Source organism: Protopterus annectens, chromosome 1.part1 (assembly GCF_019279795.1).
Source record: "Protopterus annectens isolate FY-2018-M chromosome 1.part1, PAN1.0, whole genome shotgun sequence".
Taxonomy (NCBI): domain Eukaryota; kingdom Metazoa; phylum Chordata; order Ceratodontiformes; family Protopteridae; genus Protopterus; species Protopterus annectens.
Genome location: NC_056726.1, coordinates 1,120,613,435 through 1,120,635,700, shown reverse-complemented (window position 1 = coordinate 1,120,635,700; position 22,266 = coordinate 1,120,613,435). Strand labels below are relative to the sequence as shown.

The following is a 22,266-nucleotide window of genomic DNA, read 5'->3' as shown; positions in this document are numbered from 1 at the left end:
TATTTACAATATGTTACAGGTAGGGAAATTATCTGACTCAAGAATGAAAAGATAGAAGCAGTCAGAAATTGGCTCTTTCCAGTCATTAAAAAGCAAAAGAGAGCATTTCTGGGGGTTGCTGGGTGCTGTCAATCTTATTTAACCATTTGCCCTGTTATACAACTGGCAAAAAGGAAAACACTCCTTAAAGTAAAATGTCAGTTAGAGCAGATAAACATTTAATTTAGAATCATGTCCATAAATTGCTTTAGCATTCCCAGACATCAGTAAAGTCTTCATAATATATATAATGCTATATTAGAAGTTTATCTGCAGTGTTTTCATAGCACTTTGAGGGAGAAGAAAACCCTACATGTTTTTTAAATTACCAATAAAGCAGAGCACAGACAATGTATTCTACAAAAATGGAATACTTATTACATCCTTAACAAGGATTTTACAGTAGTTATGCGTCATAACCCCCTAATATGGCTACTAAAGCAATATGATGGGAATATTACATTTTCATAGTTAGGTGCTTTCCATATAATCATTCAAGCTTATAGTAAAACATTGATCTGTCTCAAATCAACACAGTACAGATGGACTGACTTGGGATCACAGCCCATCCAACAACAACAACTTACCATAATGCTGTACCTTGATTGTCTATGTCTGAATACTTTACATGATTGGACTAGCTTGACCTCTCACAATACATCACAGCTCACTGTTAGCTCAGATCGAGTTTGATTGCCTTACCTTTCCAAAAATCTTTCCCTGCCATGGGGGAAAACATCATATAGCAAAAACATGGACGATGACCTAAGGGAGTTGATGAGGCCTGTCAGTCAGTAAGAGGTTACAAATGAAATGATGACGGAGGGAAGTTTTTGAAGTAAATGGGCATTGATAATCAAGGTTTAATGTTATGGTAAGCATATAGATATTGTATCATATGTTATGCAGTTCATACGCTTCAGATGATGAGACAGAGTCATCATTTATCATGCTGGGTGGCATCATGACAGAGTACCATAGAGTATGGTGGCCCCAAAGGAAAACCTGGACCAAAATGTCATATCAAATGTCTGGTAGAAGTATGATTAGATGTCCAGGTGGTTGCTGCACAAATATCATCAATTTAGGAATTCTTAAAAAAGACATTGGATGTGGCTACTGCCCTGGTGGAATGTCTTATTGTTCTGTATGGGAGAACTATGTTTGATGAAGAATAAATGTAGGAGATGCATTTGTAAAGTCATCTTGTCAGTGTAACACTAAATAATTGTTGTCCCAGTATAGGCTTGTTAAAGACAACAAACGTGCAGTCTGAATTGTTTTTTTTTCTTTATGAGCTTAGTAAAATTCTCAGTTGTGAATGAACAGCCTGGCAAAGAAGAAGGTATTCTCCCTTGCTGGAATAAGATGAGAAAAGCATTTGCAGATGGAGAGGTATGTATAGATTTGATCCTGAGACCACCTTATACAGAAAATATGGATTTATATACAAGGAAACTCTGTCTTTACGGAGGATTAAGCATCTGATGATTAGGTGAGGCCTGCTGATTGGATAAAGAGGAGATCAGGAATACAGTCTGGAAATAAAGGATTCTGCTTGAGATGAAGGCACAGTGAAGGAAACCACAGTGGTGAAGGTTAGAAAGGGTTTATGAAGATAACAGTTTCCCTGCACAGTTTTCTATTTTTCTTTTATTGATGAATTTCATCATTACAAGGATCAGAAGAAAGACTTAAAGACCGAATTGCCACTTTTAAACAAGAGTATCTTTTGGAATTATCATTATGGAGGTAAAAGGGAAAATAAGTTATTGTTATTGGCGTTTCTCGCGGATGTAAACAGAATACAGCCACGCTTCCCCAAAGTGTCATGATAGAGCCTGTGCTACTTGTAAATCTTGTGACTTGAGATAATAATTTGTGTGGCATCAGAATACAGTTATTGAGCCTACATGCCTTGCAGGTGAGCCAGTTAGGTATATGCAGTGCAATCATAAAGCACTGTTTAGAGATTCCCGTACACTCATTGCCTCACACAGTTTGTATGATCTGATGTCACACCACTTTCATGGTGTCTTTGTGGCATGAATTCACACCCTGGGAAAGGAGGCCCTCAAATGCCTGCAGTAACGGAAGAAGGATCATCATTTCCAGTATGTGGACATGTAAACTGTCCTGTGCTATGACCCCCATCCCATGGCAGAGATATCCATAATAGCCACGGGCTATAGAAAATAGAAGGACAAACAGGAATCCTATAATCAGGTTCCCACTGTCTAAGCACCATGTGAGATATCTCTTGCATATGGTTCAGCAAAACTGACGCTGTAAAACCCACCACGATGAAGGAATTCAATCAGGAAACAATCAGGAAACAAAACTGTAGTCCATAAGGTGATTTTATTCACGATAAAAACTGGATGATGAGCGCTTTCGCGTACTGCTATCGTATTCTTCAGATCAACTCTATAACAAAACCATACCCTTTATATACTAATACTGATGCACCAATTATTCAATTATTAAATTAATTAGTAAAACAATTCTCAAAGTGCGTCTAAAGGCAGCACCCCTCCCTCTACCTACTTTGTGTAGGTTACTTAAAACCAGACAAAGTAGAATGCAATACAATAACTGAGGCAAAGGACTCCTATCCAACTTTTTAAAACAGAAAACAAAAAACTCTCATCTTTATATATATAAATATCACAAATAAAACAATTATAAAACATGGGTATAGTATAGAAATGTTAAAAATACTAAAAATTGAGGCTACATAACAATATAATGAACTTGTGTAACATGTGAAAAATGTAATATAAGACAGTAGAAAACAGAATAGAAAGTTAAAATAAAATAAAATAAACACCTAACTCCCTAAAAGACCATGCTAAAACAAGAACGCTAAATATGCACAGATACATAATGTGCTTATGCTGAAGGCAAAGCTTAAGAAAAAACTTCATCTAGCTGGCTATATGGAGCATAAAGCATATTAAACAACAGACTTGTTAAGAGGCAAACTTTTGTTCATGCTTTATATTGTTGGGAGAGTGGCCTAATGGCTAAGGTGTTTGCCTTACAAACAAAAGGTGCAGGGTTTGAGTCTCACAAGGGTTAATTGGCTAGGCTTAAAATGGCTTGCAAGGGCAGTTAGCCTAGTACTAATCTATGAATCTATATAACAGCTTATTAATAATAAACATTCATTTATGAAACTAGATATTAACTTAATAAAAGGGCTAAAAGTAGAAAACACATAAATACTTCATATGAATAACCTAAGTAACATTATATTCTTATATCTGCTACTTTACTGTTTACTATATAAGAATTGGATACTGGCAAGCAAAGATCCAGATCCTGTTCTAACAGGCTACAGGGAACCATATGTAAGAAATATACAAGTATAAACATACATGTTGAATGCATAAAATAAAATGTATAAGTAGGTATTTCCTTGAATAACTACTAAAAACAATTAAAACAATTAAAAACACTATTAATCCCTATTTTTCAATATAGGCTTAAGGGAAACATAGGCATTCAATCCTGGGGGCACATGTGCTCTAAGTTTAAAAATCCATTCAAGTTCAACCATCTCTAGGTTATTCACTTGATCTCCCCCTCTAATACTTTTCTTTACTACCTGTAAGACCCTAAAACAAAATGTATGGTCCGGGTAGGCCATAATATGCTTGGCTAAAGCATTCTGCTCCTTTTTCTGACGAATATCGTAAATGTGGTTATATAGCCTTTTCTTGAAGGATCTCTTAGTCAGCCCCACATAAAAAGCTGTGCAATATTCACAAGTTGCAAGATATATTAAATTCTGCGTTTCACAATTAGCATAAAATCTAGGCTTAAAAGTCAGACTCAGCGTAGGATGAATAAACACTTGTTCTTTGCTTATATACCTGCAAGTATTACAATTCATGCAGGGATAAGTCCCTCTCTTACTAATATTGACAATTGCTGGTACTTCACATGATTTAAAGTTGTCACAAAGTAATCTCTTTAAGTTCTTGTGGTTGCGGTAGGCTATGCTAGGTACATTCCCTACCAAACTTAAAGTGTCTTGGTCAACTATCAGGACCTTCCAATTGTTACTTATAATTCTCTTTATAGCTGCATTATTTATTTGGTTTTCTCTTGCATATGGTTGTTATTCAGGTGGACTTGGTGATAATATTCTCTGTCTATGACCACTGAGTTTTGTGTGACCACTGTAGAATTCTCATGATGTGCCTGGCATGTCACATGAAGTGGATTAAGAGGACTGAGAAAACAATAGGAGGAGATAGGTCTACTAGCCAATGAACAGAGATTTGAATGAAGATAAATCATTTTTGTAGAAGTGTGGCTAACCTGTGAATGACTTCCAGATGTTGCTCAATGAACACCAAATTTTGATTGGGGTGAATTTGAGTCTTTTCTTGTCCATGGAGATCCCTAATGAATAATCGGAGGAAGTAGTCATTCCTTTCAATAAATGACTCCACAATTGTTGTGATAAGAAGCCAGTCATCTAGGTATGAAGATATTTGAATTCATTTGGTCCTCATGCAAGATACAACCACACCATGCAACTGGTAAACACTCTGGGTGTGTGTTGAGACCAAACAGCAGAGCTCAAAATTATTAATGACTGTCTATGACCAAAAAAGTATATAAATCTCCTGTATGCCTTGGCAATTTTAGTTTATAGATAGGAGTCCAGGAAATACAATGAACATATCTCATCCTCTTCTTGAAGGTACAGAAGTATTGACAACACAATGACCCTCTAGAATCTATTTTACATTGATTTAGGCCATTGAAATTTAGCATGGGATATAAGCCCTTTCTTGGCAACCAAAAGTAATCTTCAGTAAACTCTGGACCATGTATCATCTAGGTGAACATCCTGGATGTTTTTTTTTTTTTAATAATATAGATAAGGAACGGAGGATGGTTTGTGGAACTGGGAAAAGCAAGTCAAACACCCTCTGGATACTGACTCCCAGGCCAATGTATTCTGTGTGGTTGCCATCTATGTTAGTTGTCACAGGAAGATGTGACCCCTGACTGCCTCCTGAGTGGAAAAGCTGAACAAGATCCTAGGGACTGTGCTGCTACATTCATTGTAAGGGGCAGTGGAATACCTATTTCTGTGGCATTCCTCTGGCTTTAGAACAGTGCCCATTGAAGGCATCTCCATGCACTGAACTTCTTGTCTTAAAGGAAGCGAAAAGGCTGCATCAGGAAGTTTTTGAACTACAAGTTCTTAACATTTCTCTGGTTCATTGAAATTGGAAATTGGCGGAGCTGTGAATTTGATTCCCATGTCAAAAAAAGTCTTGGTCTCTTACATGTTTTTTTCCAATTTTTCTTTCACTTTTAGTCTGAAAATCGAGGACCTATTAAAGTGGGTGTTCATAAAGGATGATTAGATTCTCCACAAAATCACAAAGATGAAGCTAGGCATAGTACCTCATAATAACACCCATCCTCATACATCTAGTTGTTCCATCAGCTCCATTTTATATCAAGTACATGGACAGATCAGAAATGTTGGAAATAGTGGACACCTTTTCATCCAGTTATCTGCAAGTGTCAGGTATCACTGGCTATCTCACCTTGGTTTGGCTACAATCAATTAATATATATCAGGCAACTTAAACCATGAATGGAAAAGATACCCAACACATAAGTCCACTTTCCCATTCTATCTATCATAATGAAGTACTTATCTGAAGGATGCAAAGGTGATCTATAGTATGAGGGTTCTGTCTTGCTTGCCACTACTACCAGCATGGAGTCAGTAAGTGGACTGTTACTCCACAGTGGCCTATTCTTTGGAGGATGCATTACCTTGTCTGACTTCTTTCGAGGGGACTCAGCAACAATGAGTTCTCACCAAGCTCTTCCCACTACTAGATCTATCATGCAGTCCACAGAGGGAACCAGCCAGTATGCACATGGGTCAGTTACAAAAGCCTCCTTCATAATTTTCTCATTAGCTGTGGGTTTACAGGCCAAGTACCCCTATGCCTTATTCAGTATAGAATTTCTCCAAATATTTGTGCATCCAGAAGAGACTGTGGGGGAACACACCCTTTTTTGAGGACTGAACTGTCATTGGGAGACACTGCCATGGAGTCTAATTGCCTTCTCTTTTACTTCCTCCTCCTGGGCACCACGTTGTAGGAAATGTCTGAGTGGGAGGATGATCGGTCTGATCCGCAGGGACGTCTTTTCTTAAGGATTTTTCAAAGCTGTCTGATGGAAGAGCTCATGATTAATGACACAATATCTCAACGGATGGGTGTTAAAGGATGGAGCCAATGGAGGTAGTGCATTAGTCCTGCCCTGATGCTTAGACAATGAGCTCAATCCTTCCAAAAACTTCAAATGCCAGTGAAGTTCCTATGAGTGCTGTCACGCCAGAAACAAAGATAAACCCAATACCGAAAAAGTTGACATTGATGAAGATCTGGCACTAAGGGACTTTGATCATGTTGCTACTCTCAGTTCCAAAGATGTTTTTTATGCCAAGGGGTTTTCTTCTCTGCTTGTTTCTGGCAAGATCAGCATACAACCCTACATGAAGATTTTTTTTTTGTCTGTTAATTAGGTAAACCCACTGATCAAAGTGATAAAATTTTCAGGGCAACTCAGAAGCACTGTCTGGTTAAGTCACTCTCTCAAAATCATAAAATAAACAAATGAAGGTGGAAGGATTCAAACCATGCACATTAGACTACTGAAGGTAGTTAATTTGTAGCCTAAAGTCTTAAGTGCCAGACAGCTTTATAGAACAAGCATGATATGGTCATGAATTTTCAAAACAATAAAAACTCTAATGACTAGCACTGATGATTTACTGTAATCCTTAGCGATAAACCAAAAAGGTGAAGTTAATATGGGACATATGAGATATTCTGCAAAACTGGAGATGGTGTCAGATCGCATCTAATTCACTTAATAAGGTAACAGAATAGCATTCAGTATCAATATGCATTTTCCAAATAATAAGAACTAAGAAATACTAATGACTGGCAAGGCATGCGTAGTGTATAGCAGGGGATTCTCTTCATATCTGAGATATTGTCTCCTTTATTTTCTACATAGCATTAGTAACAGCACTTCATGTAGGGTTGTATGTTTATCATATCTTAGTGTTTCTGCCCTGCTCTGTGTTATGTAAGGTACATTTACAGAAGATGTGTAGCTTACAGTTCATAACAATTATTCATTAATTTAGATAGATTACTGTTCTGATATGAATATACTTGAGGGGATGAATGCATCATATGGGACAAAAACATAACCTGCCTGTTTGTATTCTCCTTAAATGCTAGCCCTTAAGATTGTCATAATCACTATCAGATATTAAAAAATAAGTTCTTGGTAATGTTAGGGAAAGGTTACAATAAGTGATATAAGGAAAGTTATACATCTGTCCATCTTTGTTTTTAACAAGCATAAAATGGGCTATTCTGCATTGAACTTGCAGTCTTATTCTAAAGTAAAGGGGTTATTTTCTTTGCAAACATTCTGCCCATTACCTTAGGATCTGCCAGACAAATTTATTTTATCTGAGATGGTAACATCTTCTTTCTTTCCTTACCGGAATGTTTCTTTGCTGAAATAGACCAACTGCAAAGTTGCTATAGCAATAGCATTGTTGACCAATAAGTAGTTCAACAGGTGAATAGTTCTGTAGTTCACTGGCCTCCCCTCCTTCCACCGAAGTAAATGGAGCTATTGTTAATAACTGCTGTGGAAGTTGTGACACTGCACATAAAGCCATATTCAATGGAGCCCCAAACACTAAGCCCCTAAGGCAAGCAAACATATTTCCTTGAACTCTGATCACAGTGGGCTCCATTGTACGATATACTGATGCTCCTCTAACCAGGCTGAGCAAGGAGAAGATAAATGTTAGCTGCTTATCTGGAGCCAGAATCAACAAAATCACAAACTCACTCAAGTCATTACCCCACAGGTACCAGTATGATTCCATCATAGTCCGTGCAGGTGTAAATGGCCTGAGATGTACTTCCCTGGACTATATGAAGAGAGACACTATGAAGTTTTCAGACTATGTGTCTCAGGTTGGTATAAGCCTAGCACTGAGCAGAATAATACAATCAGTGAGGATGATCCCAGAATATGATTGATCAAAAATGATTGATTGATTTCAACAACTGGCTGTCTTTCTGATGTCATTTTCAGTGGATTCAATGTTTCTCATCTTGAGAGGACATGATTACCAGACCATGTTGCTTTGCTAAGGATTTTCTGCACTCTCCCTTCTAGGCTTTTGAATACTGGCTAAAACTTTATCCACCCAAGGGTGCCTTTTATAGGCAATTCTAAATTGATAAATCTACTGAAATAGGAAAATCAACTCAACTGAACCTCAAGGTGTTACTGCTCAATGCCAGGAGCCTAAACAGAAAACTACCCTCCTTCCAAGCCCTCTTCATACTCGATAATATAGACAACTGTGCACTTAGGGAGACATGGTTTAAAGCAGCAGAGAGCACCCCAGCAGTGCAATGTTTCAGTGCCTTCCACACGTTTAGATCAGAAGCTGCAGAGAAAAGGGCTAAAGGAGGAGATGTCTTAATATACATTAATAAAAAGCATAACTGTATGATGGTCTAATAGGATAAGACACTGGAGTTCCTCCATATGCAGTTCACCATAGACAAAATCCTGCACTATATCCTAGCTAGCTATAGATCACCCTACATGTCCCAAAAAGCTCACATTGCATACTTGGATGTACTGGAGACAATTTCCATCCAAATTTAACACCCTTCTCAAATCCAGTATCAATGGACTTCTGGCTGAACAAGTTCACAAATGACTGCAAACTGGGACAAGTACCTGAACCACCCCAAGGCAAGAACAATGTTCAGGAAGGTCTTCTAGAGATAAATGCCTGGTGCCAAAGCCGTGGCTTAAAACCGAATGCTAACAAATGTATTATACTATCTTTTGGGAAGTCTGCCACCATGGGTAATTACGTAAAAGTACAACCATCGACCACACGACAAGTAGAACCCACAATAAGGCACAGACCAGGAACCTATAGCAGACGTATTTAATCCAGTAAAATAAAAGCACACCAGTGTTTGTAAACGACTCTGAAGAAGCCAGTTGTACTGGTGAAAGTGCTCAGTCGGTGTGCTTTTATTTTACTGGATTAAATACTTCTGCTATAGGTTCCTGGTCTGTGCCTTATTGTGGGTTCTACTTGTCGTGTGGTCGATGGTTGTACTTTTACTTTATTATTTGTGAGTTCCTATATTGGAGCTGACCATGGGTAATTACATCATCAATAAAACACCATTAAAATTTGAGTCAGAGATCTGGGAACTCATACAGATATTAACATAGCCATTAAACAGCATGTGTCTAAGGGGGAATCTTTCTGTGTTGCTCAGCTTATAATTAAAGGCATGGCATCAAGTCCAGAGAGGTCATTGGGTTACTGTACTCAGAACTAATGCTCCTTTTGGTATGTATTTGATCAAACCCATGCACCAACTGGACTGACCACAGAATTCCTTCCAAAAAGAATACAGGTAGTAAACAATGTCCTGTGCTGATCACCTAAAAACCCTGTCTCTCTATCTTGGTATCATATGGAGTTCGCAGAGGTGATCTTTGCCTGGCACACAAGGTATCCTTGGACCCTGTTTTTAATGAAACTTTGGACATCCACAAAACAAACAGCATCAAAATCATACCGCACGACTGTCTAAATGTTTGCAGACTGTCCAGACTTTTGACTTATATTTTTGGTCTTTTCCTCATACAAGTTTAGGTTTTCTGGAAAATCATTGAGGATTAAAGTCATTAAAAATGATAGAACTTTGAATTACAGACTTCAACCCCTCCAGAAAATGAATACTATTGCAAAATCTGTTGTCCCATCAACTTTCTAAGTTTATAGGAGCAATATTTAAAAATTGTCACTATTTTTGGTTCTTTGCCCCCCCCCCCCCATTATTTTTGGCTTTGTCCACATTTTTTGCACTAAGAGGTTGAGCAGTATGATCAGAGCTATAGATTAAATTACCTAAATTTTGCTTGCAACATAAATAGGACATGTTGGTCAGGCAGATATGTTGCTCAGAGGATTCTCAATCTCTGGAACAGGCTTCCCATCCACGTGAAGCAGAATTCCTCCCTAACCCTATTTAAGCCCAACTTGGACCAGTGGATGGGTTATTAGAAATTCACCGCTGGACTGGTGCCTATGTCTCTGATGGACAAAAACAGTCAGGAAATCACCCCCTATATTAATCAAATCTGTGGGTTACATTAGGGTTGCATGGCGAGGTGTATAAAGGCCCAAGCGGTCATTAGCCTAGTAGACATCTCTGAACGTATTAACCTAAGAACATGTTGAGAAATGTCCAATACGTTAACAATAAATGTGAACATTTGTGAAATTATGGAATGCTCACTACTGTTGTACTGCATTTATCCTGGATAAAAAACAGGTTGAGGGATGGAACCACCATAGTGAGGGTGTAACATGAAGCTGACCAGTAGTGTTCCTCAGGGGTCTGTGCTGGGACCCCAACTATTCAGTATCTCCTATGCAGATCTCCAAACTATCAGTGAGGATCTATGTCTAAGTAAGCTTGTGGACAGCTGCAAAGTTGGTGTCATCCTCAGGTCCCCCTCTGATATGCAGAAGCTCAAACTAGAACTCACAAGTCAACAACAGGTGCTCTAAAAACAATTGAAACTAAATGCTAAAAATATATTTTTTGCATTTGATAAACAATCTCTTCATCTAGCTTGTACTATAGACAACACCCCACTTAAAATAAAAATGTGTTGAGAGACCTAGGAACATAGGTAGGAAATTCCCTTGCCTTAAACCATCAGATTGTAATACTGGTTAGGAAAACATTTTACTTGGTATAACTGATTGCAAAAGATATTTCAGTTAGATCCAAGGAAGTTCTTACCCCCTTTGTATTCCTCATCAATCAGACCTTTTATCAAAAATAATACTTCTTTTAGGCTGTGCATTACTGGGTGTATTAAACAACAGAAAATAATCCAATTATCCACAGCTCAAAACATCGCTGGCTTAAAATACAAGAGCTACCAGCAGAGGCTGTTAGCGCTGTGCCTTTATTCAGTGTCCTGTAGTCTCTTTTTGGCCAATCTGTGCCGTGCCTTTTGAGCCATTAGTTAAGCAGTAATCCAAGACCTCCTATATAGCCACAAATCAAACAGTTCCACCAACACTATAACTAGGGAGCTAAATGTGTTTCAGCAACTTGATAAAAAGTGGTAGAGAGACAGATCAAACAAATCATGCAAAGATTACCCCTTCTTTGGAACAAACTTCCATTCCAATTTAAGCAATACAATATACTTTTTTTCTTCAAAAAGGAGTTAGACAACTGGATGTGTATCTACAAATTCACCCTGATATGACTAGTCTGTTGCTCCTTGAAAAAGGAGGCATGGCCTAAGGATGGGTACTGTTTGGGCATAAATGCTGGTTATTTACTTGACAATGTGTGCAAAATTCAAAAGCTACCACTGCTAATAAGGAGTTTCTGCTCTCCTTACAAAAGGATGACTGTGACACAGGGAATGAAGTCATTGGGGTCATTCAAAGTGTCTTGGATACTAGCAGCTTGGCAAACATTCATCAGGGACGCACAGATGGTACAAAAGTTCAGTGCTGTTGTGCATTATGCTGTATTAGGGCATACATTTCTTAATTTGCATGCATGTCTGCATATAAAACTGAAATGTTTAACCATCAGGAATTTTATCATAATCAGGAATAATAACACAGAAATAGATAACATGCAGCATGTATGTACAGCATTACCTCCAATTTTAGTACTGTTTAAAGGTGAATTAAAAGGGATAGATTATGCAAATACATATTTTATTTTTTTCAAAGATGCAGCACCAGAAATGATGACATGTTCTGTTGCACCACAACAGGTTGATGTTTACAGCAGAATGGCTATTGATAACAATGCCATTGCTCTTCTAGTCAGGACAGGATAGTGGTACACCATTACAAAATGTCCTAGGCAGGGTTCCTTCCACCCATAATTAGTGACACAGTTCATACTTAATGCACCTTGAGGGAATGTCATTATCAGAAAGCGGAATTATCTCATAGATCAACACCTCTTATTTCTTAACAGGTTGAACCACTGGAGGAAGGCACAACAATGTCTGTGGTTTGAGTGACCACTGTGTAACTGGAACACAGGAGTGGCAGGTAAAGACAAGAGACAATGCTAGCTTCAGAGAAACACAAGGCCTTGTCCTTACAGTAGAGGATCTGTCAAGAAATAGTTCAAGTGCAATTTATTGCTATTGAGAGTCAAATAGAAATGGTTAGAGTGTTGTAGGGTACACATGAGGAAGTTCTTGTGTCCATGGTAATAATGGAGACCAGGAACAATGCCATGATGACCCTTATGCAGATTGCAGAATATGGTTGCTTATGGGGCTTCAGTGCCAGCCTCTGTCCGCATATTGGTGAAGACTTACCAGACCCATATTGCTAAAAGCAATGGACATGTCCTAAGGAGGGTCTGCTTGCATGGAAGAAGACTAGGTCCTGGCACCATTCACATTCCAAAAGTGCTGCAGAAATAGATGTGGATTCACCAAAGAATAAGGAAGCTAGGCATTATCAGACTTCTATATCACATGGCATGACGTCTGAGTCAAGGCTTAGGTCCCACAGTACTATTTTGTCAGTGTCAGCAGCTTCCCATGTGTACAGTAGATCTCATCTCCATAGCAACTCATTCTCATGCTCACATGCACGTATTTGATAATGGCATTTGCCAAGGTTCAAGTTAGTATCCCGCCTCACCTGGAAAATATTGCATGAAGGGGACATGAAGATGGTCATTGTGGTTAGTAAATGAAAAAATAGTTAGAGAAATAGTTATGAGAAACAAACTGATTAGGGTATAATTACCTATTAGATGTTTGTGAGGGATCCTACCATGCAGGAAGTAGCAGTAAAGTGAACTTGGGTACCATATGTGGGAATCATGGATACAGGTAGGAAGCTGGACCAACACATTAATGACATAGCTAATGCATCACATACTACCTGACAATTGTTGAAATGGTCTGTATTAGGCTCTAATGGCAACATGAGTACACTCTATCATGCCAAGAAACTCCAAAAATGTGCCATTCATTAAAAAGTTACTGGCCCAGTCCTGTGGTGGCACTGGGAAAAAGATATGCTCATCCAAATCACCCAAGAGAATATCAAAGAACTGTTGCAATATCCATGAGACAGAAATATTTGAGATAACCAACACGTCCCCTGTCTATTTCTGAAAGGTTCTCAAGGCATAAATAGTGAGAGTTATACTATACATACATTGGCATCTACAGGAAAAAGTAAGGCCACACACTTCCTATTTTAATTTTGTGGGCTGTTCATCAAAACCCTTATAATCTCCCTGTTCACTCTGAACAGCTTTTTCCATCCAAAATTAAAACAGATAATGCTTTGCTAGTATCTACTCATTCATGGTTGCCAATCACTGCTTTGTACAGCAGTTTGCATTTCATCTCAAGCAAACAGCCTGAAGTGGGATACCTCAATGCTACCAACAAAACCAGGCATCTTCCCCACCTGCAAACTAAGTGGAAAGTGCACAGGTTCACTTTTTATGAGGCAAGCATGCACTATGCACTTGTGTTACAGATTGTGACTCTGAATTGCCAAAGATGGGAATAATACTTAATTAATGTTATTTAGTCAAATGTTTTACACATTTCTAATTTGCATCTTATTATCTATAGACTTGACTAAGAGATTTTATGACTTTGCAAATGTTGCACACAAGCAAAATTTCTGTCTATATATTGCATCTTGCTTGAGCTTGTGTGTGACCAGTGTGCATACCCATTGCACACTTGCATAGTAATTGTGAAAACCACCTTATACCTTATGTTCAGTACAGCATTATAAAGTCCAGCATACAGTCCTAATTGTTATCCACAAGTTATTTTAGCATTTTTAAAACCAGGTGAGAACATCTGCTTTACTTACTTAATTTTAACTTCATTAGAAAAAATAAATAATTGGTTGATTTTAACATTTTACTCACAGCAAGTAATGCTAATGCAGAAGTTAACCACTGCATTTAATTATTATTATTATTATTATTATTATTATTATTATTATTATTGTTGTTGTTATTATTTTGTATTAAGAAAAACAATTCTGAAAATGAACAGTTCTAAAGATTTATTGGACAGAATCCTAGATATATTAAAAAACTACATGACTTTGCAACCATTGTCAGTCAATACATATTAATGTGCACTTTAAAAAATGTCATTCTTGTCACACATTCTAAATGATACACTGTCTGTACATATACCTACTTAAAATACATAAAACGCTGACAATAATTTGTGTTTGTTTGATTTTAAAGGTTACTTTCAGACTATGATCACTAATGGAAGTCAACGTTGCTCTGGCAGCATTGCTGTCTGGTATAAGGGTATATTGAGCCCTCTCTCAGCAGACGGATGGGATATAAATGCTGCAAATGTTGTGTGCAGGTCACAAGGCTGTGGGTTTGCTCTGGCTAATGTCTCAGGCCCCTGGCTTGGTACAGCTCCTGTTACTTCCTGGATTAACAAATTCCAGTGTTCAGGGACAGAAAGTTCTATATATTATTGCTCTGTAGAATTTCGGGAAATAAATATCACCAATTCCTCACCTGTTGCTGGAGTCATTTGCTCTTCAGGTAAGATGGCTGAAACAGTCAAGCAAATGTCAGAGTTAAAACTGTTTTAGATTTATTGCATCATTGTAACCAAAGATGGTTTATTGTCAACACTGCAAAGTTTCTATTTTTTCTTCAGTCATGTATTTTGTGTGTGTGTGTGTGTGTGTGTGTGTGTCTGTGTGTGTGTGTGTGTGTGTGTGTGTGTGTGTGTGTGTGTGTGTGTGTGTGTGTGTGTCTGTGTGTGTGTGTGTGTGTGTGTGTGTGTGTGTGTGTGTGTGTGTGTGTGTGTGTGTGTGTGTGTGTGTGTGTGTGTGTGTGTGTGTGTGTGTGTGTGAGAGTGTGTGTGTGTGTGTGTGTGTGTGTGTGTGTGTGTGTGTGTGTGTGTGTGTGAGTGTGTGTGAGTGTGTGTGTGTGTGTGTGTGTGTGTGTGTGTGTGTGTGTGTGTGTGTGTGTGTGTGTGTGTGTGTGTGAGTGTGTGTCTGTGTATTTGTATGTATGATTAGGAAATCATCAACATAACAAAAGATTTTAAATTCCCTTTAAGAAAATGTAGGAGAATGAAGTGTGATGATTTCCACAGCCATTGACATACCAAAGGGAGCCTTGTATTCAATATTAGCACTAATGAGAGACGAATACAAAAGAGTTATAACCTCTTTTGCTGTTGAGGTGATGCCTTTGCAAATCAGGTGAGTTAGGTGGAATGCCTTCCTCATCACAGTAGACACATGGTGGTCAAAGCTGAAGTCAAGTCAATTTGTGTTCCCAGGTCTCTCACTACTGAATTGGTACTTAGGGTATTATTGTTTATTTTATAATCAGCATGGGCATTGTTTTTACCAAATGAAATGATGATGCATTTTTTAGCATTTAGTTTAAGACCATGGCTTTGGCAGCAATCATTGGTCTATGTAAGCCCATTTGAAGTACACTGACATCACTAGGGGAGTCAATGATAGCGCTTAATTTCCAGTCACCTGCAAACGTGTTTAGTCACATCCCATCCATTTTGACGTGGACTTCTCAGAAGTATATGCTAAACAAGAGGGGGCCCAACACTGACCCTTGTTGGACCACACCGGTGAAAGGTCTGCTTGTAGAGATAAAGTCTCCCACTTTGAGTGTTGTCAATCTGCGAGCCAGTCTGCAACCCATATGACAACATAGGGGATGATATTCAACTGGGTTAGTTTGTCAATGATGCCCAAATGCGGGATAGTGGCCAAATCAAGATAGGCTGTGTGCATGGCTTTGCCCTCGTCTATGGCTGTCGTTATATTCTCAAAAAAGTCCACCAGGTATAGCAGGCATGACCTGTCTTTGACAAAATTGAACTGGGATGGATCCAGTGTTTGGAGGTCACCTTTATCCTTATTTATGAGGTACGTGATGATTTGTTCCATTGCCTTACAGATGAGGCTGGTTAAACTTTTGGGTTTATAGTTACCCAGGTATGTTGCCAAGCCATCTTTGTGGCGGGGGGATAACAGTCACTGTTTTCCATTCAGTGAGGACAAAGCCAGTACTCAGGCTGCGGTTGAATAGTGTGTCTAATGGGGTAGCTAGCTCTTGTTTTAGAATATTAAGAATGCAGCCTGGAATGCTCTTTGGTCCCATGGAGGTTGTGTTTTCAGCCTTGGAGAGTGCATTGGAGACAATCTTTGGAGATGCAAGGAGGAGGAGATGATGAAGACATGATCTTTGGTATGCTTGGGGAGATGGGGGTAAAGTTTTCACCATACTTGTCTGCTAGCAGGTTTGCAGTTTCTACAGGGTTAGTGTGTGTGATACGATCCACAATTAGTTCACACACATCTGAGTCCTACCTTTTAGGTTGTGGACGTAGCAGAAGAAAGCCTTATTGTTGTCCTTGACTATGCTTGCTAAATTTTTCTCATACTTGCTCTTTGAAGATTTTATGAGTTGTCGTATTTGCTTGTTTAGGCTGAGGAGGGTGCTGTTCCAGTTCTGGGATCTCAGTTTTGTTCATAGGTTCATAGGTTCATACTAGGCTATCTGCCCTAGGGCATTTATAAGCCTAGCCAGAGTGTGTTTAGCTTTCGCCACCCATTTTAAATTAATTTTGCTATGCCCTTTTTCGAGGTTAGTATACTGTGCCTCTGTCTAACAGTGACACAGAAGTGATACCTGGGGGTATACATATAATGTATTTTTAGACAGCAGCTTTGTTCACTTATAGTATAATTTATTAATGCTAGACGTCCACCACAATGGTTTGGTTTTCCTGAGGATCTTACTTTAATCCCTTCCAGCATGGCTTTGTCTATACATCTGTGTAGATGTTTATACAGGGTATCAGCATATGCCATCAGTGTAAACTGGAGCTTGGAAATCAATTATACCTTCCCTTAGGAGGGTATAGTTAGCTTTGGTGAAGTTTTGTTAGACTGACTTCTCTTCTGGGAAGTTCTGATGCTATTGCTACTTCAAAACTAACTGCTTTATGGTTGGATTTAATCAGTGCGGACCCTATACTTGAGGCATTCCATTAGTCACTCATATTGATCAGAACCAGCTCTAGATAATTGAAGCCCCTTGTAGAGTGGTGCACTATTTGTTCCAGAGCATTTGAGTTAACAAAGTCCAGGAACTTCTGTGTGAGTGAGTTTGGGCTCATATAAGCTTCCTAATTGATAAAAGGTTAATTGAAGTCACCCATGAAGAGGGTATTAGATTGTACCTTAATTGTCCCAAGTAGGTCTAAATAAGCTGTAAAATAAAACGAAAAAGTACCGGACCAACACACCTAGACAAAAATAAATTTATTCTAAAATGTAAGCGCTTTCACGGTAATCCAAACCACTTCATCAGACACACTCTACAAAATGAAAACTCTGCTTAAATAGTAAGACACAATGAATGCAATCAATTAAAAAACAATTGACTCCAATTACAATTGTGCTGACTCTACTTCTTAAAGAAACAAACTTCATAGATGCAATATGCATATACAAGTCAATCACAAAAATATGTGTGTATAAAAAAAATATATATATATATATATAAACAATTATATATAAAAAAACTAAAAGTTATAGACTTCATATAGCAATTTAAAACCAATTACAAGAATTAAATATTAAATATTAATATTAAATATTAAATATTACTAGTATTACACACTCAGTGCATATTATACCCTAAATATTACTAGTATTACACACTTAGTGCATGTTATACCCTAAATATTACCAGTATTACACACTCAATGCATATTACACCCTAAACATTACTGGTATTAGACACTCAGTGCATATTATACCCTAAATATTGCCAATATTACACACTCAGTGCATATTATATGCTAAATATTACCAGTATTACAAACTCAGCACATATTACACACTAAGTATTACCAGTATTACGCACTCAGTGCATATTATACCCTACAGTAGGGTAAAACAGCTATTTCCTAATTAAATGCTCAAAGTTTTGAAGCATACTGCTTGCTTTTTTATTTACAAACAGACAATAATAAATCCATTGGAATTAAATCATGCGCATTTATGAGGGTTGGGAGGGTGGCCTAATGGTTAAAGTGTTTGCCTTACAAACCAAAGTGCAGGGTTTGAATCTCGCAAGGGATAATTGGCTAGGCTTAAAATGGATTATAAAAGCAGTGAGCTTAGTACTAACCTATGAACTTAAGTAGATACAAGGTATATTCATTATTTGTGTGCTCCTTTTAAACATTAGCACTTAAAACGATGGTCCTCAAGTTTGAATAAGAAAAAAACATGATTTTTACATATATCAAAACACAAAGTAAAGCAGTAAGTATCCAAACTAAATTATTGTGACATACTGCATACATTTTATAAATTGCCAAACTCCAAATTTCTTGAAGCGCCTTAGAAAAGCTACCAGAAAAATGTTGCCCCTTAGTTTTACTTAGGAAAAGCAAGATAACTTAAACGTATTTTAAAAAGAAAGAAAGTATATGTTGCCCAAAGCAATCTGGCAGCTGCAAGCATATACTTACAAAAAGCCTTGTATGCTGGCAAACATGCCACGGATGACTGTTTGGTGATCTTGATCATCTGCCCCATTCTCAATAAGAAAAAAACTGTTGTCGTCTACAGTCAGAAAGCAAACAAAAATTGTTAGACAGGATGAATGCAGTTCCTTTTTTCAAGCAATGACTTTCCAAAAGCAGCATTAACATTTAACTGTACGATAATAAAGATTAAGGTTGGAAGAATATATCAACCATATTTTTACTAAACATAATCCTACAGCATGGGAAACGTGGCACTGCAAAGTGCATCCTACAGCATGAGAAACATGGCACTGCAAAGTGCATCCTATGGCATGAGAAACGTGGTGCTGCAAAATGCATCCTACAGCATGAGAAACGTGCACGGCAAAGTGCAGAGCACTAGTGCATGCTGTAAGCATCATGAGGATATTTAAGTTTAGAAAGCAGCACCATAGCCACGGTCCTGCACATTTAAGTATCCTGTGCTTTTCACAAAAATGAGTTATGGTAAGGAGTTACCATAACCATTTCTGAAAATAAAGAGTGTGGAAAAAGTTATGATCATTTACATAATGCCTCAAGCGACTTTGAAGTGAAGAAAAGAATTCTGATATACACTTAGTGTTTTTAAAATAAATAGGAATCTGGAGGAGTATATCAGATAAGATGAGGAGAGACTGGAAAAACAGAGAAGGCACTAAATAATTACCGTGATTTATTGGGCAGGCTGAAATAGACAGAAGTAGAAATTAGCCTAGTGTTGTGAATATCCTTGGTGAATAAGGACACTCCTCCACCTTTAGTGTTTCAGTCCCGGTTTGGTGGTCAAAAAGTGTGGTAACAGTTGTAGCCTGCTATTGCAGTGGTGCTCTCTGGAGCCTTGAAACAGGTCTCAGTTACTGCACAGATATCAATGATCTTCATTTCAGGAGTGCCTTGAGAGAGTGCATTTTGAGGTTTAGACTTCTAGCACTGAGTAGCATTACCTTCAGATTTTGCATGCTTGTACCTGTTTACGATGGTGGTTTTGTCCTTTGAACTTTGGCAAAAAAGGCACTATAGGGGTTTCAAGAGCCTTATCCAGTAACCTGAATCCCAGGGGTGACAGGTGCAGACCATCTCTGGCAAAGCATCATGGTCTGTCGACCATGTCATCGCAGGCAGACAGATATTGGATCCCCTTTGAATGACACCAGAAGTTTAGCCAATTGCTGAATTCAATCATCTTGTCCTTATACTGTGGTATCATTTTGGGTGAAGGCAGGATGCTATTCAGGGCTAGGGTCATACCTGCCTGGGCCACATGATCCGGGAGCTCTTCCATGTAGTCCAGGGAGGTACATCTCATGTCATTCACTCCAACATGGACAATGACAGAGTCATATTTGTACTTGTTGTGGAGTGACTTGAGTTCATGCTTTATGTGGTGGATCCTGGTACCCGACAGGCAGCTGGCTGTAATTTTCTCCCTGTTCAGCCTGGTAAATGGGACATCAGTGTGCCTGACTATAGAGTCACCTATGACTAAAGTGTTGGGTACGTTGTCTTGCCTTAGGGGCTGTTGTTGGGTGGCACACTGGTGTTGTGAGCTATGTGACACATTGGCTGGGACTGGTGCTTGTTTGCATTGCAACTTCAGAGATCCTTGTTGCTTGGGTAGGTTACTGTTAAGGGCCTCCACATATGTGGGTTTAGTGTTGCTATGTGTAGGTGTTGGTGGTATGGGTTTAGAAGGGATATGTGTTTCTTGAGGTGTAGTGCGGGTGTTAACCTTCTACATTTGACTGTCTAGCACAATCTTGGGTGGAGAGAGCTTTGCTTCCCGTATGGCTATGGAAGTCAGTAAGAAGCTGAGCTCCCTCATAAAATCCTCCAAAGCTAATTACAAAAAATAAAATTGCCAAAGATTCCAAAGACAACCACAAGGCATTCTATAGCTATTCAAGAATCTAAATGGCAATGCTTAGATGTGCTCTGAGCTACAACAGAATGGCATTAAATATACTGATCTCAAGGATATTGCCAATATCCTGGCAGATAGATTCAGTGAAAACTTCATCCCCCTCTCATCCCCTAAAGGCCCCATTTCAATACTGAAAGATTGTCAAATTCCAGTAATAACAGCCACACAGGTAAAAAACACACTCTCCGCAGCTAAGAATACAGCATCCATGGGACCAGACGACATCCCAGGCTGTGTACTACATGAACTACAAAATGAACTGGCACCTCACCTAAGTGTCATGTTTAATCATAGCGTCACCTCAGGCTTCATGCCCACTGAGTGCTGCACAGCTACAGTTTTTCCACTCCACAAGGGGGGATCCATCTTGGATCCTGGGAACTACCACCCCATCAGACTGACGAGCCTGATCTGCAAAGCCATGGAATGTATTATCATGGAACTTATAAATAAAGACATTGGCAACTTCAAACCCTGGACCCCATGCAGTTTGGGTTTGTGAAGGGCCGATCTTGTCTTCTGAACCTGAATGACTTCTTTGAATCAGTCTCCAGAGCCGTGCACAAAGGTAAGGTGGTCCACACAGCCTATCTGGAACATGCCAAGGCCTTTGACACCATCCCCCACTCTGGAATCATAGATAAACTTACTAAGCTGGGCATTAATCCCTACATCACTTGATGGGTTGCCAACTGGCTTACTGACAGAACCCACACTGTAAAAGTAGCCGACTCCAGATCCAGCTCCAGACAAGTAACAAGTGGAGTACCTCAGGATTCAGTCTTGGGACTGATTTTGTTTGGCATCTTCGTCTCTGAAGTACAGGGCAACAGTAAGGGACTCTGGCTAACAATGTTCACAGATGACTGCAAACTGGGAGCCATTATTGAATCCCCAAACGATGTGGATATTCTACTAAAGGACCATACAGAAACAGATGCTTGGTGCCAGAGCCATGGGCTCAAGCTCAATACCAAGAAATGTATAGTTATCCCCTTTGGGAAAAAACATGTACCCATGAATTACCACATAGGTGGCAGTACATTAAACACTGAAAGTGTGATAAGAGACATAGGGACACAGTTGGACAGTGGTCTCACCTTCGATAACCACATCATCACAACAGTCAGGAAATTCTTCTATGTGGCACAACTCATCACTAAAGGCTTTTCATCCAGAAAAAAGGAGGTCATTGTCCCACTGTGCTCATCCCTCATTAGACCCATTATAGACTACAACACCCCATTTGGTATGTACCTCTCAAGACATTTGCAACAACTGGAAAGGCCACAGAAATATATCACTAAAAGAATCATGGGCCTAAAGCAGATGCCCTATGCTGACCATCTAAAAAAACTCCAGCTATACTCTGTCACATATCATCTACTCAGAGGCTATCTCTGCTTAACATACAAGGCCATGTCAAACCCAGAGCTGTTGGACATGCTACACTTAAATAAATCCCAATCCCCCTCTTCAAAAGGAACCTTGATGATTGGATGGGAGATTGGAAATTCACCCCGGGGATCACGTCA

General features: G+C 38.8%; 1 protein-coding gene across 1 annotated transcript in view; it reads left to right on the top strand.

Moving 5' to 3' along the window:
* The window catches only part of LOC122815622 (deleted in malignant brain tumors 1 protein-like), a 569,610-nt gene that overhangs the window by 297,527 nt on the left and 249,817 nt on the right, over positions 1 to 22,266 (top strand). Inside the window, exon 8 of the mRNA XM_044088283.1 lies at positions 14,469 to 14,786. Coding sequence (XP_043944218.1) covers positions 14,469 to 14,786 — 318 coding nt within the window. The remainder of the gene's footprint in view (positions 1 to 14,468; positions 14,787 to 22,266) is intronic.